This window comes from Narcine bancroftii, chromosome 13 (assembly GCF_036971445.1).
Source record: "Narcine bancroftii isolate sNarBan1 chromosome 13, sNarBan1.hap1, whole genome shotgun sequence".
Taxonomy (NCBI): domain Eukaryota; kingdom Metazoa; phylum Chordata; class Chondrichthyes; order Torpediniformes; family Narcinidae; genus Narcine; species Narcine bancroftii.
In genome coordinates this window covers 13,116,577-13,133,325 of record NC_091481.1, presented here as the reverse complement: position 1 = coordinate 13,133,325, position 16,749 = coordinate 13,116,577, and the positions used below count along the sequence as shown (strand labels likewise).

Sequence of the window (16,749 nt, the reverse complement as noted above, 5' to 3'; positions counted from 1 at the left end):
TCTTTGATTCATAGTCCAATCTCACTTCTCATTCCTCCAAATTCACTGGTTGCAGGCAATTCTTAGACTGTGCACACAATTTAACATTTACGAAGTTCACCAGGCTTTGGTGCTTGAAAGGTAAATGGTTACCTCTCAGGAAGGTTCTTGTCGGTTTTCAGAGAGAAATTTGTTGTTCCTGGACACAAACTGGTCCCTTTTAATCAGCCACGTCATTGTCTTGCCAAAGGAACTCTCTGGTGACCTGAAAGAAAGAGGTTATCATCTGGAAAACCCGAATGGGGCACATTTCTTTGGCGAGACACTGAAATGGCTGATTAAGAGGGATAAGGTTGTGTCCAGGAACAATAAATCTCTCTCTGAAAACTGACCATAACCTTCCTGAGTGATAACCATTTACTTTTCAAGCACCAAAGTCTGGTGAACTTCATAAATGTTCAATTCTGTGCACAGTATAAGAATTGCCTGCAACCAGTGAACTTGGTGGAATGAGAAGTGAGGTTGTACTATGAATCAAAGAACTTTTCTGAACTTACACACACATTACATACACGTGCACTTAGAATTAGAAGGGGGTTAAGTTAGGTTAGTTAAGTTAATAGTGATAAGTTGGAGTATGATTCTGTTTTCATGTTTAAAGATAATTAAAAGCAATATTTGTTTAAGTAACCATTTGTCTTGGTGACTATTTATTGCTGCTAGGTTTTCGGGTCCCCTGGGCTCATAACAGCCCTCTTAGAACAGCAAGCTGCACTCCAAACACCCTGTGGCTCTGAACTACTCCTCCGATCTCCTTCATCTGTTGCTTTTCAAAACAACAATCCATTAGTGAAGTCTCTTGGATACTCCCCAAAGTTTTTGCAAAGGCCCCCAGGAGCCATCCTGTCTGGCTTGAGCAGAGCTCCAGTATTTTAAATGAGATCTGTTCTGAAGTGTTTATATGTGACCTGCACTAAAAAATCCTGTCCCAATATATCTCCCAAAAACATATCTATGTACAATACAAACACAACATAATCTGTCACAGCTGCCTTGCTCCATTCTTGAACAGCGGAGTGACATTTGTGATTCTCCAGTCCACCAGGACCACACCAGAATCCACTGATTCTTGGAAGATCATTACCAATGCCTCCACAATTTCTATAGCTACCTCCTTCAGAACCTGAGGGTGCTTTCCATCCAATCTGGGAGATGTATCTACCCTTGGACCATTTAGCTTCCCAAGTACCTTCTCTCTCGTGATCTTGACTGCACTCACTTCTCTTTTCAGAGATCTATGAGAGTCTGGTCTGCTTCTAATGTCTTCCACAGTGAAGACTGATCCAAAATATTCATTCAGTTCCTCTGCCATCTCCTTGTCTCCCATTATAAAGTTTTCTTTCAGTCCTATGTCTACTTTGGTCACTCTTTTACTCTTAATATATTTTTAAAAGCTTTTGTCCTCTTTGATATTATTGGCTTACCTCCTTGTATTATTTATTTTTTCCCTTCTTTATCACCTCATTTCCTTCCTTATCATCTTCTCTAAGATTTTAACAACTTCCAGGCCTTTATTTTCCCACTAATTTATAGTAAAGATAAAGTTGAATAACCAATGTTTTGGGCTTGAGCAAAACTACAAGGTAAGGGATTAGTTATTAAGACTGAAGAAGCTATAAATTTTTATTCAAAGGTGATGGTGAGTCTCCAAATTCTTTGCTGAGGTGGATGATTAAATCATTACAAACATTTAAAATGAAGATGTATAAATATCTGATAGATCAAAATGTAAAGAATTATGGAAGAATAGCACAGAAAATGAGTTGAGGCCAGCTTAGATCAGCCATGATCATGTTAAATTGTGGGGTGAGTAGTGGGCTTCAAGGGCCAGGTGGCCTGTTTTTTGGTGTTTTTTGTTTTTAGTGAGCGAGCTTATGTGTCGACTATGGCTATATGATATACTTTGTCATCTTGACCTTCATGGTCCACTAAAGCAGTCAGTCTAGATAGTGCTTGTTTGCTAATTTGCAAGCAACAAAACAAACTGCAAAAAATAATGCTTCATGCCAAATATGACAGTTCACATCAGAAAATATGTTTAATTTAATTTTTATGTTAGATATGCTACACAGCAATAGGTCCTTAAGTATGATTATAATTTTTACCTGTCCATCAGGGGAAATTTAGTCAGGGTGCTTTGTCCAGTGATCTTTACTTTGGTGAGTAAGGACAGGATTAGGTTAAGCATAATTTTCTTCATTGTAAAGTACCCTCTTGTGGTCAGTATGCTGTGCAGCGAATGAAAGAAAAACCACACGAATGCTGTGAGTGAGCTGAACCAACCAACTGACTTTACTGGAACTCTCCAAGACCTTATCATCACAACCCCCATGATCCATTGTGATGTCAGTCCAGTGCGAGCTTGCATCTCCGTGACCTGGTTATCTTGCAGATCAGCTCTGTCCGCAATACTCTCATTTATTTTATTCATTCTCAGGTTGACGGCAACCCCTGACGTGACTAGAATGTATTACTGATATTAAAAAAATGCCCCTGTGCCAGTTAATAATGTAACTTCTTTTACTCATTGTTGTCTGTGTAATGAAGATGTTCCTACAGTGTCATAGCAACTTCCAGGATTTGCCCTGAGCATTTACCTGTATTAGAATGATGTGCAATTTGGAGCACACTATACATCTGCTGCCTTTTATCCTTTTAAGTATTGGAGATGAGATTTTGGGAAGAATTCTTGCAGTGCATTTTTTTGATTGTACACAATGCAGTCAATAAGTTGTTTTCCATCCTTGATAGGGATTAGTGAATCATCTCAGTTTTTAATGACTATTCAGTAGTTTCAAGCCAGGAGTCGAACCTAAAATCTTTATATCCACAAACAGTTAGAATTCCATGAAGACATGAACTTAATTTTCCCAGCTGCCATGGTGGGATTGGTATTTATACCTCTGCACCAATGATCACTTCAGCTGCTAGTCTATTAACTGCACCACTTTGGAACTGTGTTCCCTAATTAAGAAATTTTGAAAATATATTCACATATAAGTCACTGGACTCAGAAAAAGTCCATTTTCAATTTTCTATTGGAGGGGTTATTTTCTGAAAGAAATTGAGAAACATTGAATAGTGCATGCAAATGACTAACCCAGTAAGTTATTCTCTGCTCCTTTCATTGGAGGGAATTTCACCAAAGAAGTTCAAGACACTCACCATTTAATCCCTATTTCTGAATGAATGCAAGTTTGTTGTCATTTCATGTACAGCATGCTTTGGCTTGGCTTCGCGGACGAAGATTTATGGAGGGGGAAGATTTATGGAGGGGGTAAAAGTCCACGTCAGCTGCAGGCTCGATTGTGGCTGACAAGTCCGATGCGGGACAGGCAGACACGGTTGCAGCGGTTGCAGGGGAAAATTGGTTGGTTGGGGTTGGGTGTTGGGTTTTTCCTCCTTTGTCTTTTGTCAGTGAGGTGGGCTCTGCGGTCTTCTTCAAAGGAGGTACAGCATACAGTTGCAATAAAAGTCTTACTTCTTGCAGCTTACCATTGACAAAAAAACATTAACACTTATGTTATAATAATATAATTATAAGTATAATTAACTGCAATAAAGAGGACAAAAGATAATAAATATAAAAGGGTGATAAAAGAAAATTAATAATAATAATAAATAGTCACGTTTGGTTGGTGTTGCAAATTGTGTGTATCAACATGTATCTTGTGTTAGTGTTAAAGTGATATGGGATCTTCTTTACTGGGTGTTCCTTTCTAAAGACATGGTACTCAGATGATATTCATTGTATGTTTACACCCTTCTTAAAGTGGAAATTCATTTGTTAGAACCCACTGAGATGGAATCACATCATAAAAGTCTCCTTACAAGGGAGTTTATTTCATCAAGGACAGATTTTATTTTCTTGCCACTTTATCCCATGTTTTAATCTGATTATTGCTTAATTGCAATTCCAAAGGAAAGGCATGAGAAATGGAAGAAGCATTGTCAATTGTACCAAGATGCAATGATAGAGGTTGTTTTGCACGTAAACCAGTAGACAACTCGAACATAGTACAAGTACAAATGTGCAGAATTACATAGGGAGATCAGTTGGTACAGAGCAAAAGCAACATAAGTTAACTATTTTTGGGCTCATTGGAGTTGGGAAGAAACTATCTTTGAATCTAATGGTGTATGATCTCATACTCATAAATCTTTTTTCCTGACCAGGTTGGGATGGAGAAGTGGAGTGTAGAGAGTGTGGATGGAGTGGAATGAGTCTTTCAATATGTTGGCTGTGTTTCCAGGCCAGTAAAAGTTATAGATGGAGTCAATGGAGGGGAGAGGGATATGTCTGATGGTCTGAGCCACATTGACAACCCTCTTCAGTTTCTTGGGGTCTTTTGTTTTAGAAATACAGCATGGTACCAGAACCTTTTGGCCCGCCAGCCTGTGCTGCTCAATTATACCCAACTGAACTACACTCTGGTACATTTTTGAATGGTGGGGGAAACTGAAACACCTAGAGTAAATCCATGCAAACACAGGGAAAACACACAAACTCCTTACAGATAGCACTGGATTCGAGCTCCGGTCCTGGTCACTGGTGCTATAACCACTCTGCTCACCGACTTGAGCAATATTATTCCTGATAGGATGGTGCACATGTAGAAGTGTTAAGGGATGTTGGTGACATTCCACATTTCCTCTGGCTTCTGAGGAAGTAGAGGTGCTGATGTGCTTTCTTGGTGACCAAGAGGTCACTAGAAATGTTTACCCCTCAGAACTGTAGAGAAGAAGGATGGAGAGAAAACATGTATTTAGAAGTTCAGGGATCATGTCAAGACCAGTGTGTTATATCTGGGGCCCAGGGCAAAACAGGGACTTAATGGGAAGAACCAGTGTCTTACTGGGTACAGAGAAGGACCCAACAGATATGATGAAATGGAAATGATCAATAAGACCGGTTTTGAACAAAAGGAGGGTCTTGAGACAGTCAACCACTGGTGGGCAGACTCAAAATATTTGTGGGCCATAAACAAACAATTGGAAAATTCTGGCAATCTCCACTGCAAACAGAAAATGCTGGAAATACAGGCTGCTCTTGATTGATTTCTTCTTAATATCGAAAAAAAACATGCTTTTTTATAGCCAGCCATATCATATTGTTCCACATAAAATTATAATTCTTTAATTTCATTCAACCTAACTGCCCATAATTAAACTAATTTAATTTGTAGTGTATTCAGTCATTAATGCCATAAACATTTTATTGGTAGTTGTATCTTGAAAATGTTTTAACATGTATGGAGAATTTGTGCACAGTGTATTTTCGTCCATCGTGTCACTCCAGTCCGGGGAAGACCTATACCCAATGCATCATTGCAAATTCAACGGCGAGGTGTTAAATTACATTGATCGCAGTTCGTAAGGAAGTAGAAGCTGGGGTTCCCATTCACTGTTGACATCAGAAACTGTTGGCAGAGCACAGAGTTGAGTCGAGTCAGGCGGAGTCAGACTTCTGGAGGCGGGATGAAGGATGCAGTGGGCAGGGCGAATGGGCGCGTTTTGGAAGCAGGTCGGGCATTGCCCAAGGAGCGTGGGGTGGATGGAGGGCGGGCGGGGCGTTAGATTTCTGGCGGTCCGGGACTGAGTGGAGAAGCGGAGTTCCGATTCAGCACTGGCATGTGAGCAGCTCCAAAGCCGGGGGAGGAGGATGGAGCACCCTCGGCCACGGCTGCGGCCAGCAAAATCACAGCATTATTTCCATTAACAATGAGAGGCGACCCGGTGCTCGGCTCCCATTCGGTGTCCGAGCGCTGCGGGCCGGAGCGGCCGAGCTGAGTTGAGACGCTATCTCCCTCCCTCCCCCCCTCCCCGGGCAGAGCGTGGAGGATGTTGGATGGGGCTGCCCCCGGTCCCGGCTCGGGTCCCGGAAGAACCACTGTCACCTATGTGTTTGTTTACAGCCCAAGCACCGTGAACACCGAGCCCAACCCTATTCCATCGGGCGCCCCCGTTCACAGAGGACCCAAGCGCAAGCTGTACAGTGCAGTCCCAGGTCGGACCTTCATCGTGGTGAAACCCTATCAACCCCAGGGAGAAGGCGAGATCCTGCTGCACCGAGGGGAACGCGTCAAAGGTAAGCCCATTGATAAATGGCCTGCAATGTGGGGAGATGCTTCACCTTCAGTCCATCACTCAGTCAAACTTCCCAATCGAACTGGGTCGCTCCCTTTATCCTTCACTTGAGGTTCCCCATTCCCACTGCGTTCCAATTCCCTCATTCTTGCACCCCATCCACCTCACCCTTCTAACCCATCTACCTCTTTCCTGCCCTTCACTTGTTCACTTGTATACTCTACCCCTTCATCTGCCCCTTTCTCTTCTCCCAATCTTTCTCTTGTCCCATCTCGCTCCCTCTCAGCTCTCTTTCACATTCCTCTTTGCTGATCCTCTCTCCTGCCCCTCTCTCTGCTTCCCTTTGCTCTTTGCTTACTGACATTTTCAAGCCCACCCCTCCACCCCCATTCCTGCTCACATCCTGTCCCCTCTCTACCCCTCCACTCTCCCTTCCCTTTTCCTACCACTCACCCCATTCCCTCCCCTTCCTCCCTTACAAATACCTCCCACCTCCATTCCTCCCCTCTCCTTTCCCCTTCTCTTCCCTTGCTCTCTCCACCCCCTCTCCCTCTCCCCACTTCCCTCCCCACCCCATCCCCATCTCTCCCTCCCCACTCATCATCCCTCCCCTCTCTGTCCCACTCTCCTTTCTCCTCCTCCCCAATTCAACCTTACCTCATTACACTCAACCATTCCCTTCTCCCCATCCCCTCTCATAACTTTGTTCCTCCTTCCCTCTCTCCCAACAAAGGTTGCAACAAATTAAGTGGGAAAATGGGGTTGACGTGATTGCTGTGCAAGCCAGTACAGACTCAGCAGGACCAAATGTCTCCATTTTTTATTGTCAGAAGTATGAGTAAAGTAATTACATGAAAAATATGCAGATATTCAAATCATTAAAAAGAGTCACCATGGCTTTATAAAATAGAAATTGTGTTACACAAGTTTATAACAGTTCCTGTACCATGTAACAAGCAGGATGGATAAAGGAATATTCAGTCAAGTTCACCTAAAAGTTCCTGCAAAAGGAACTATTATCCCGAACATGCAGAGTTCGGGAGAATACTGATATATGAATATAGGTTTAATGTCAATATATAATTAATATCAAAGGGTTATTTTTCAGATTAACAAGCAAACATATAACAGCTTGGTTTAGAAGCAGGATGAGATACAGTTCACCATGCCTGTTCTGCCATTTTAGTCCACCTATGGTAATTTTTTGAAATTTGCTTATTGAAAATAAAAGATTCATTTCATGATATTTTCCTAGAGAAAAATAAACACCTTTTTAAATACTGATCCCTAGATTTAGAATATCTTGCAAGAAGAAATGCAATCAAGACCTTTTATGATGCAATGTTTGCAAGCTGTAATTAGGGAGGTGCCATAGAAATAGACTTAGATTTAGAATATTGTTGCCAAAATTTGCTGACAAAACAAGGTGAGAAAGCAAGAACTGAGGAGGACAAACTGTGACAAAATGTTTTATAGGCTAATTGAATGTGCAAACATATGTCATGAATGTAAGGTGTTCATTTTGGTAGGATGAATAGAATTTTTTTTAATTGAGAGGATACTAAATGCTGTTTTGCTAAGCAATCTAAATATATTTTCTATCAAATTGAAATATAGTATGTAGATATAGCAAACAATTAAAACAACAAATTAATGTTGTAAAAATGATTGAGTAAAAAGAAAGGAAGTCTTATTACAAAAGTACAGTGCATTTGTAGCAGCTTGGATATTTTTGATCTTGTCGATAGGCTAATATATTTGCATTGGAGGCTGTTCAGAGAAAATTAACTTGTTTGATTCCTGAGATAAACATTTCTTATAAAGAACGATTGAGCAAGTTGCATATACTCACTGGAATTTAGAAGAATAAGTGATGGTCTTATTGAAACCTGCAAGATTCTAAAGGTAAATGCTGAAGGAATAATTTTCCTCATGGGGAATCTAGAACTAGGGGACAAGTTTGGTGAATAAAGTGTAACTCATTTAGGAAGGAGATGAAGAAGGGTTTATTCTCTGAGGATTGTGAATTTCTGGAATTCTTTATCTAAGAGAGGAATAAAATTGACATTGAATGTAATTGTCTGAGATGTTTAGATAGTACAGGTGTTAAAAGTTATGAGAAACAGGCAATAAAGTGGAGTTGAGATCAATGTGAGATAAGCTATGATTTTATTGAATGGCCTGCATTTACTCCAATTTATTTGGACTTTCAGTTCTGAGATCATGAGGGTTGAGCGTATGAAGAAGACCACTTTCTGCTTCCATAATGAGGGAGTGTTTCATGATCAGAAAGGCTATATTTTTATTTAATTGTGGTTTTAATTTTAATGTACAGGAGAACAGGAATACCTCATGATTACCTGACCAATATTATCCATCAACAGCAATAAAGTAATTGATTATGTAGTATTTTGTGGGACCTTGCAAAATTTGATGTCAAGTTTCCCACTGTCATACTGTGACATGTGTCATACAGACCACAGTGCAAGAAATTACATCATGGTTAGTGAAGTATTTAGAGATGGCTGGAGGTCACGGGAGATACTTTCTGAATGCAAATCTCTATTTTATATGTTGTGAATTGCAGATTACACACTGCAAACAAACGATATATTTTATATTTTGGAGTGATGTACAAGAGTCATAGAGCACAGAACAGGCTCTTTAAAGCTATCTTGTCCATGCTGAGTACATTGGCCTACTGGGCTAGTCCTATGAGCCTGCATTTGTTTCTTGCCCTTTGAAGCCTTTCTATCCATATATCTGACCAAATATCTTTCGAACATAAACATCAGGATATATCTTAGAGTTTTACTAGGGAACTACAGAGACTGTTAGAATATGAAAGTAAAGAGTGCAGGGTTAACAAGGTTAAATAAATTATTAGACCTTAGTATAAATGTAGGGCTCTTTGTGAGTTGTATTTAGAATTCACCATGTGTTCTGATGTCTGATGCTGGCTCTAGCTCTTAATGATGAATGAAGTGGCCACTTTCCAGACTTTGCTGATTTAATAGAATCCCATGTATTTAGTTGGCTGCATAAATTTGTCCTATTTGGAGTTGCATTCACTGCAGATTTATAATTAACTGCAATGGGCAATTTCCAATGAGAGATTCCCTGATGTAATGTTGAGGCTCTTTGAATAACTTGAAGTGAATAGGCTCTTCCACACCAGACCACTGTTGTTCTGATCTATCCAGATCCTTTCACTCACTCTGTCTCCACAGACACACACACACAAACACACACACACACACACCTACACACACACCTGCTTTCTCTCATTTCCCATTGTCCTTATCTGCCCAACACCTCACTTATCTGCCCAACAGCTCCTCACATTATTCCACCTATCACTTGCCACTCTTATCCCACCCTTTTCCCTCACTTCTGTACATTTTTAAAAATCTCCCTTCTACTCTTACAGCCCAGATGAAGGCTCTTGGACTATAATGCAGACTGTTTATTTTCCTACACGGATGCTGGCTAACCTGCTGAGTTTCCCCAGCACTTAGCTTTTGCTCCAATCCCTGTTCTTTGTCCAATAGACAACTGATGCATTGTTCTCCCCTTATGTGGAGTGGGAAGGATGGGTTTGTACTTAAAAATCTTGCAAAAACCATCAACTGAGAGGCCAAGAGAGCGGCCGTAGCTGGACTAAATGACTCCCATCCAGTGGCACTGGCCTTTATAATCATGAAATGCTTTGAGTGACTGGTAATGGTGCACATTAAAGCAGGCCCCTTGCACAGTGACAGCTGAAGTGGGGGATAACCCTATCCAAGGTGAACTCACACAAGAGAGTAGGACCAGACAACATACCCAGTCAGGTACTAAAAGACTGTGCAGACCAACTGACATCTTCAACACGTCATTGCAGCAATCCATTGATCCTACCATTAACCCGGTAAAAGGATGACATGAACAGGCCTCAATGACTATTGTCCATTGACACTGCCTCCGCCATTGTGAAATACTTTGAGTGTCCGGTGATAGAATGAATCAAAGTGCACCCACCTCCCAGAGACATTGGGCCCATTGTAATTTGCCTACAGACAGATCCGTTCCACTGATGATCTTATAACCTTGTCCTTCCACTCCATCCTGTCCCACCTAGAGAATGACGTCTGCTTATTGACATTAGCTCAACATTTCATACAATCATATCCCCGAGGCTCATGGAATCTGGATGTCCTAACAGAAAGATCATAATCTGTCCAGGTTGGCAGCAGAATGTTGATCACCGTCATGCTGTGCACTGGCTCACCTTTCTGCTTAGCCCACTCTTGTTCTCACTACTGTTAGGTCTGCTTTGTTCATGAATGAGTGAGACAAACACCAGACTGAGTCGAAATCAGGGTTCTTTGTTCTTTATTACCGGATTGTAACACTTGCGACTAACAATGTTAGTCGGAGAATGCATTCTGCCGTTATCAGCAAAATGGTGATTTTTTATACCCTTGGATACATGCTTAGAACATCATCATATCATTACTTGTCCAATGACTAAAACTGTTGCTATCCTTTCCCTGCTAGCTTCCTGCCTCTCAATCCATCAATGTCTCTCTTATCTTGTAAGTACAAGGATGCATTCACATCTTGTTACAGCCCTGTACAGGGTAACTCCTTACACATTCCCATCTCATGATGTTTTACCTTACAATCCCTCCTTTGTCCTCTTTAGAGGACAATCTCGCCCTGACTATGCTACCACCGCGTTACATTAGTTCGCCTATTATTGCCAAGCTCTATACGGGTTCTGTTCACAGGGTAGTTCGGCTGGTGGGCGAGGGCTCCCCCAACCCTCCTTTGCGTACACCCCCCATCCGTCACCCCGATCCCATTGCCCGTTTACAAGTTTCATCCCATTTGCCCCCAAGCAAAAAACTAGCTAACCCCCCGTACATTAGTAAATTCCCAAGTTAACATATGGTCTACAATCTAATTCATAATACTTGTTCTACAATCTGATTAATAATGTTTGTGTTACAATCAATGTTATAATATTTGTTCTACAATCAAGGTTATAATATTTAGGTTACAAGCAAGGTTAAAATTATATGTGTAACAATCTAATTCACAATCCCTCCTTCCCATCACATTCCCCTTCAGACTCCAGATCGATCTCAGCAACTTTCTCCGCCTCCTGTAATGTGAGATAGTCTTGCTCCACAGCCTGCACAGCTTGATATTTCGGAGGCAGTTCATCACGGTCAGCAAAGGCTCTCTCTATGGTCCTCGTGACCAGCGTTCGAATGCATGGAATACAACAACAGCCACAAGTGATAAAAATTGATACAGAAATGAACAAACCCAGCAAAAGTTGTCCTAACAATGTGCTCCATCTCCCAAACACTCCCTGTAACCAGGATAAAACAGGATTGGAGACTCCAGACTGGGCTTTTAATTCTTTCGCCAATGCCCTAAGTTTCGTTAACCCCTTAGTGAGTGATCCATCTGGCCCTGTGTTATTAGAGATAGAAGTGCAGCATAGATCTCCAAACATAGCACACACTCCACCTTTCTCTGCCAGGACCATATCAATCGCTATCCTATTCTGAAGTGTCATAAGGGAAGTTTCTGACAGTTGTTGATGTATTGCCTCAACAACGTCCCTGGTCAAATTTGCAAGGCGCTGGACATTATAGTGAATAAGGTTGATCCTATTAACATTCTTATTTACAGTGATGGGAAAAATTGCACTAAAAACAGGAAAACTTTCAAACCCAGCTGCAATCTCATCGGCTAATTTAAATTCGTCCGGAATATTCCGGGCTTGGCCAATGGCATCAATCCATACCCCATCAGGGTTCCTTCCTCCTGGCCCCAAGAGTCCAACACTCCTCCTTTTCTCCACAGCCAACTCTCTGTGTGGCGCAATTCTAGGGAATCCTCGTCTCCCTCCTGCCTTTTGACAATCAGCACTGGCGCATTAAGGGTTACTAGAGCACACCGACCATCCCAGTTAGCGGGGAGCCAGTTGTACAGCACTCTTCCTCCACAAAACCACCAAATATCCGCCCTAGCCTGGGTCAAGCGGGTTGCACTACTGCTATGTGAGAGATCAAAATGAGTCCTGCACGAGTCGCTGGGCAGCCAACCCACATGGAAAACGTGCGCTGCTGTGTTGTTGTTGGCAAAACAAGTAACATTAGTTATGCCTGTGGATCTAAAGACTGGGGGAGCTACATTAGCCGGAGCTATGGGAAACGTCTGTTCCCATATCAGACACCTATTCAGTGGGTTGGATTCTGACATTAGGTTCAAGGCGCAGTCCATAGCATCTGTCTCCTCAAAAATTGATCTGCTCATCCGTAATAATGGCCTTCCTCGGGCACAGACCCAGCAGTTCCCATACCCTGCTTGGTCCGCATATTTACCCATCTGATCTATCCAGGAGTTTGACTCATCAATACCTGTCTCAATTGCTATCTTCTCTCCCCTGGACATCTTCGTACTGTCGAATTTTATCACTTCCCCCTCTTTCGAAGTGGGTTTAATTATGTCCTTTGTGTATGTTTGTAAGTCGAACCTCACCACTCCCCAAGGATCTTTTCCACTAATAGACACTCCAATCATTAGATAGAAGAGGTCTCCGACACCATGTTCTCTCCCTGTGCCCCCCTCGCATGTCTTAGAGCTCCATCCCTTCATATTCCACGGGTTGCGCAGCCCCGCCTTTACTGTCAAAATCAGGGGATTCTCTCCTTTCATTGAATAGGTCACAGCACCACGTATCAGGGAGATTTTAGTGAAAAAATTATAATAAGGTTTGCTGGACCCTTTGTTAAGGGGTTTTCTTATCCATCTAGTGTCGGGTCCTGTCCACCACCAAACCTCACCCCAAGACGGACAGACATGTAGACCCCATTTAGGATATCCTATTTGAAAAGCACACATGTAAACATCATATCCTCTCCAGGACGCCTCATTCTAACCACACGCTATTATACTGCATAGATCGAACTGGAAGGTGTTATCCCTGTCTTTGTCTACCTTTAGAATAACTTTGGCCCCGCAAGAATCCGAGCTATTCTGCTGACTTATCTGGCATCCCATTAGTAGTACTGCCCATAGGGCCCCCGGTATCGTCTGCATGAGTCTCATCAATTCTATCAAGGCTGGCTACGTGCTGTTTTGCCTTGGAACAGTAGGCAAAATGATGCCAATTATGATCCCCTGGTTTGTCAATTCTTACCGACCTATCTGTTACGGCGGTAACAGTGTATGGTCCAGACCACCTAAATTCAGTCCAATGTACTTTACCTGGTTTACGGATATACACCAGGTCTCCCTCCTTTACTGGAACTCCTTCGGTGTCCGGGTTCTCCTTACTAGCATTCGCCACCTGTTGTGAAACTAAAGCAACCATATTACCCAGCATCTGCATATAATGATCTAGTTCCACTTCCCTTTCTTTGTGTTATCTGGGGAATGGCCCGCCACCTTAATTAGGCTCAGAGCCCGGGCAAGCATGACCGCCCTGACCAGTCTCCGTAAAACCAGATCATGACGGACGTTTTGTCCGGCAGCAGTCCGAAAATCCCTTCTTAGCCAGCCTGGTGCTTCAATATGTACTGCACTCCAAGCATATGCAGAGTCAGTATAAATATTAACTGTTTTACCTTCGCTAAGCTCCAATCCTCGTATGAGCCCTATCACTTCTGCTAACTGAGCTGATGCCGGTTGGGGAATGATAGAGGACTCTACTAGATAGGGTGCCTCATCCTCCCATCCTACCACTGCATAACCCGCCACATTACCCTCAGAATTTTTATGGCAACTTCCATCTGTAAATAACTCCCAGTCCACCTCCTCCATGGGTTCCTCAAATAGCTTTTCCCTCAGCTTGGAATCTACCTTGACTCTTGCTACACAGTCATGCGTCTCCATAAACCCCGAGTTCAATCCTCTAGCCATGTTGGAATAGTTGTCCCTGGGTGACCTGAAGGTGATGTGAGGACCCTTAAGGGCGTCCTCCATCTTAATGGATCTGTTGGCCGAAAAGCTGAAAGCATTAGACATTAAGAGGGCTGAGACACTGTGGTCTGTATTAACAACTAGGGGATGACAGAGAACAATATGCGCGGTTTTTTGTATCGTACTAGCTACTGCTGCGAGGTAACGGAGACATGGGGCTTTTCCTCTCTCTACATTATCCAGTCTGCAACTATAGTAACTTAGTACTTTCCTTCTTCCTCTATCTCTCTGATACAGTACTGAGCTAACAATGCTCTCAGTTTCAGCCACGTCCAAGTAGAATTCTTTACTGTAATCTGGATTAGCCAGGCTGATCATTCTTCCCAGTTCTTGTTTGACACGCAGAAAAACCGCTTCACGTTCTACATTCCACCTGACTAGTTCTTTAAGCCTCCGGTGACCTATCTCTGTGACCATTTCCCTCAGACTTTGGGTCAGACTCACATATCCTGGGACATATGTTCGACTATACCCGCAAAGCCCCAAGAATGCCAGCATGTCTTGTACTGTAGTAGGTTTTCGATACCCTAGTATCATTTCTCTATGTGCCTCAGACATGGCCGTACCGTTTTTACCCACGAGTCTTCCTAGGAAAGTTACCACCCTCCTTCCGACCTGACATTTCGACCTTTTTACTTTAAATCCAGCCTCGCTTAACCCCTTGAGTAAAACTGCTGTCCCTGTCAGGCACTCATGTGGCGTTTTCCCTGCTAATAGTAGGTCGTCTACATACTGAATCAGTGTAACATCTTCCGGGAGCTTTAATTTCATTAGGATTTCGCTAAGGGCCTGATTGAACAGTCCTGGACTGTCCTTATAACCCTGAGGTAATCTAGTGTATGTGTACCGATGTGCTTGGTAAGTGAAAGTGAACCAGTCTTGGCATTCCTCAGCTAATTTCAAGCAGAAGAATGCGTTTGCCAGATCAATGACAGTATAGTATTCGTGCTCCGGACTCAGAGCCCTAAGTGCTACATATGGGTCTGGGACTGGTCTCCCGATGGTCTTGGTAGCCAAGTTAATCTCCCGGAGGTCGTGTACCATCCTCCAGTCTTTTCTACCCGGTTTGGGAACAGGCATGATGGGCGTGTTCCACATACTGTCAGGTGCCGCCCTTAAAACCCCTGACTCCATTAACCCTTCTATCGTTCCTTTAATACCCTCCTCCTGACTGGGCGACAAGCGGTATTGTTTTCTCCATATTGGTTTCTGCCCGGGGTTGGCCAATTATAGAAATACCTCTCCTTTTATTACTCCCACATCATAGGGCCCCGTTGTCCATATATGTGGACTCAGATTAGAAAGATATTTGTCTGAGTCTCTGTGATCAATATTTTCTCCTTCTATGGCTCGGTCTCTTTCTACTTTCTCATTCACTACCTGGTCCCATGCTTCAATATTCAGTCTGACAAATTTTCCTCCCTCCGAGGTGGAATATCCCGGGATTTCTGTCTGCCTGTATTCACACCCTATCGCTTCCTTTACCATCGGACCCAGCTGTCGAGCGTGATGATCTTTGGCAATACCCAAGGTCACATGAGGCACACTTTCTACTCCTAAGCAGAACCACTCCATTTGTTCTTCTGTCATGGCAACCATAGCAGCTATTCCCTCCTTACCTACAAAGATAAATGGACAATGTATCGTTTCTGTCTTCCCTTCTTTTAGAGAGTCCCACCTCTCCTCATATTCCTGGTCCGGGTGGATGGTGTAGTTTAATGTAACATGCATAGGATCTAGTGGATAATGGTAATCCCCATACTGAGGAATACTGGCCCTCCACTCAAAAAACTGTTTAACCAGCCCTGGGCCTGGTTCATCATACAGTAGCCGACTCCAGAAAATACTAACCTCCACAGAGTCTTCTGAAGCGTTAGATGGGGTCATTACTATAAACTGTCCTCCCCTTCTTATTGTATCCCCTGGGTATGTTAACCGAAGGCCCTTCTCAGAACATTGTATGGTTATTCCTAGTTTGGTAAGAATGTCCCTTGCTAATAAATTAATGGGGCAACTTGGCACAACCAGGACAGGCGTTTTAACCCTTTGTCGTCCAAATGTCATGTCGATGTTATCTGTATAGGGCTGTGTTTCCCTTATCCCGGAGAATCCTATTGTAGATAATGTTTTGCCCGAAAATGTGCTCCCTGGGGGTTTTTTAATCACTGTCGTAACTGCTGCCCCTGTGTCAACCATAAATTCAATTTTTTCTCCATTTACCGTCCCCCAAATTTTTGGTGGCTCCCAGGGAGGCGTGATTTTTGATTCTCCAGGGCACCTTCAATAATCAAATTCAGCACCTTCCTCAATATAGTCATTACACTGAGGTGCCTGGACTTGTTGATCACTCTGCCACCCCCCGATTCTCTGGGGCCCATCAATGTGTCCACCCCTACCCCTTGCTTGTCCTCTTAAGTTTCCTCCTCTTCCCCGATAGCCTCTAATAGAGGGTAATCTTTTTCCCCTTGCTCTCCCAGCCTCCGGACAGTTCCGCTGGTAGTGTCCAGGATTTTGGCAGTACCAGCATACTGCATGTTCCCCTCTATACATTGTACCTAGCTGTCTTTCCCAACCATTTCTTACTTGGGGTCCCGGATTTATCACTGGCCCCATGACCTGTGGGACTATCTGTTGGGCCGC

At 42.9% G+C, this 16,749-nt stretch overlaps 1 protein-coding gene across 35 annotated transcripts in view; it reads left to right on the top strand.

The window, feature by feature from the left end:
- Positions 1 to 16,749, top strand: part of shank3a (SH3 and multiple ankyrin repeat domains 3a) — a 651,448-nt gene that overhangs the window by 434,050 nt on the left and 200,649 nt on the right. For all 35 annotated transcript variants that reach the window (XR_011348059.1, XR_011348061.1, XR_011348060.1 and 32 more), the window contains one exon: positions 5,955 to 6,127. Coding sequence is in view for 32 of the 35 variants with exons in the window: in XM_069908797.1 (XP_069764898.1) it covers positions 5,955 to 6,127 (173 nt within the window). In the remaining 3 variants the exon portion in view is untranslated. The remainder of the gene's footprint in view (positions 1 to 5,954; positions 6,128 to 16,749) is intronic.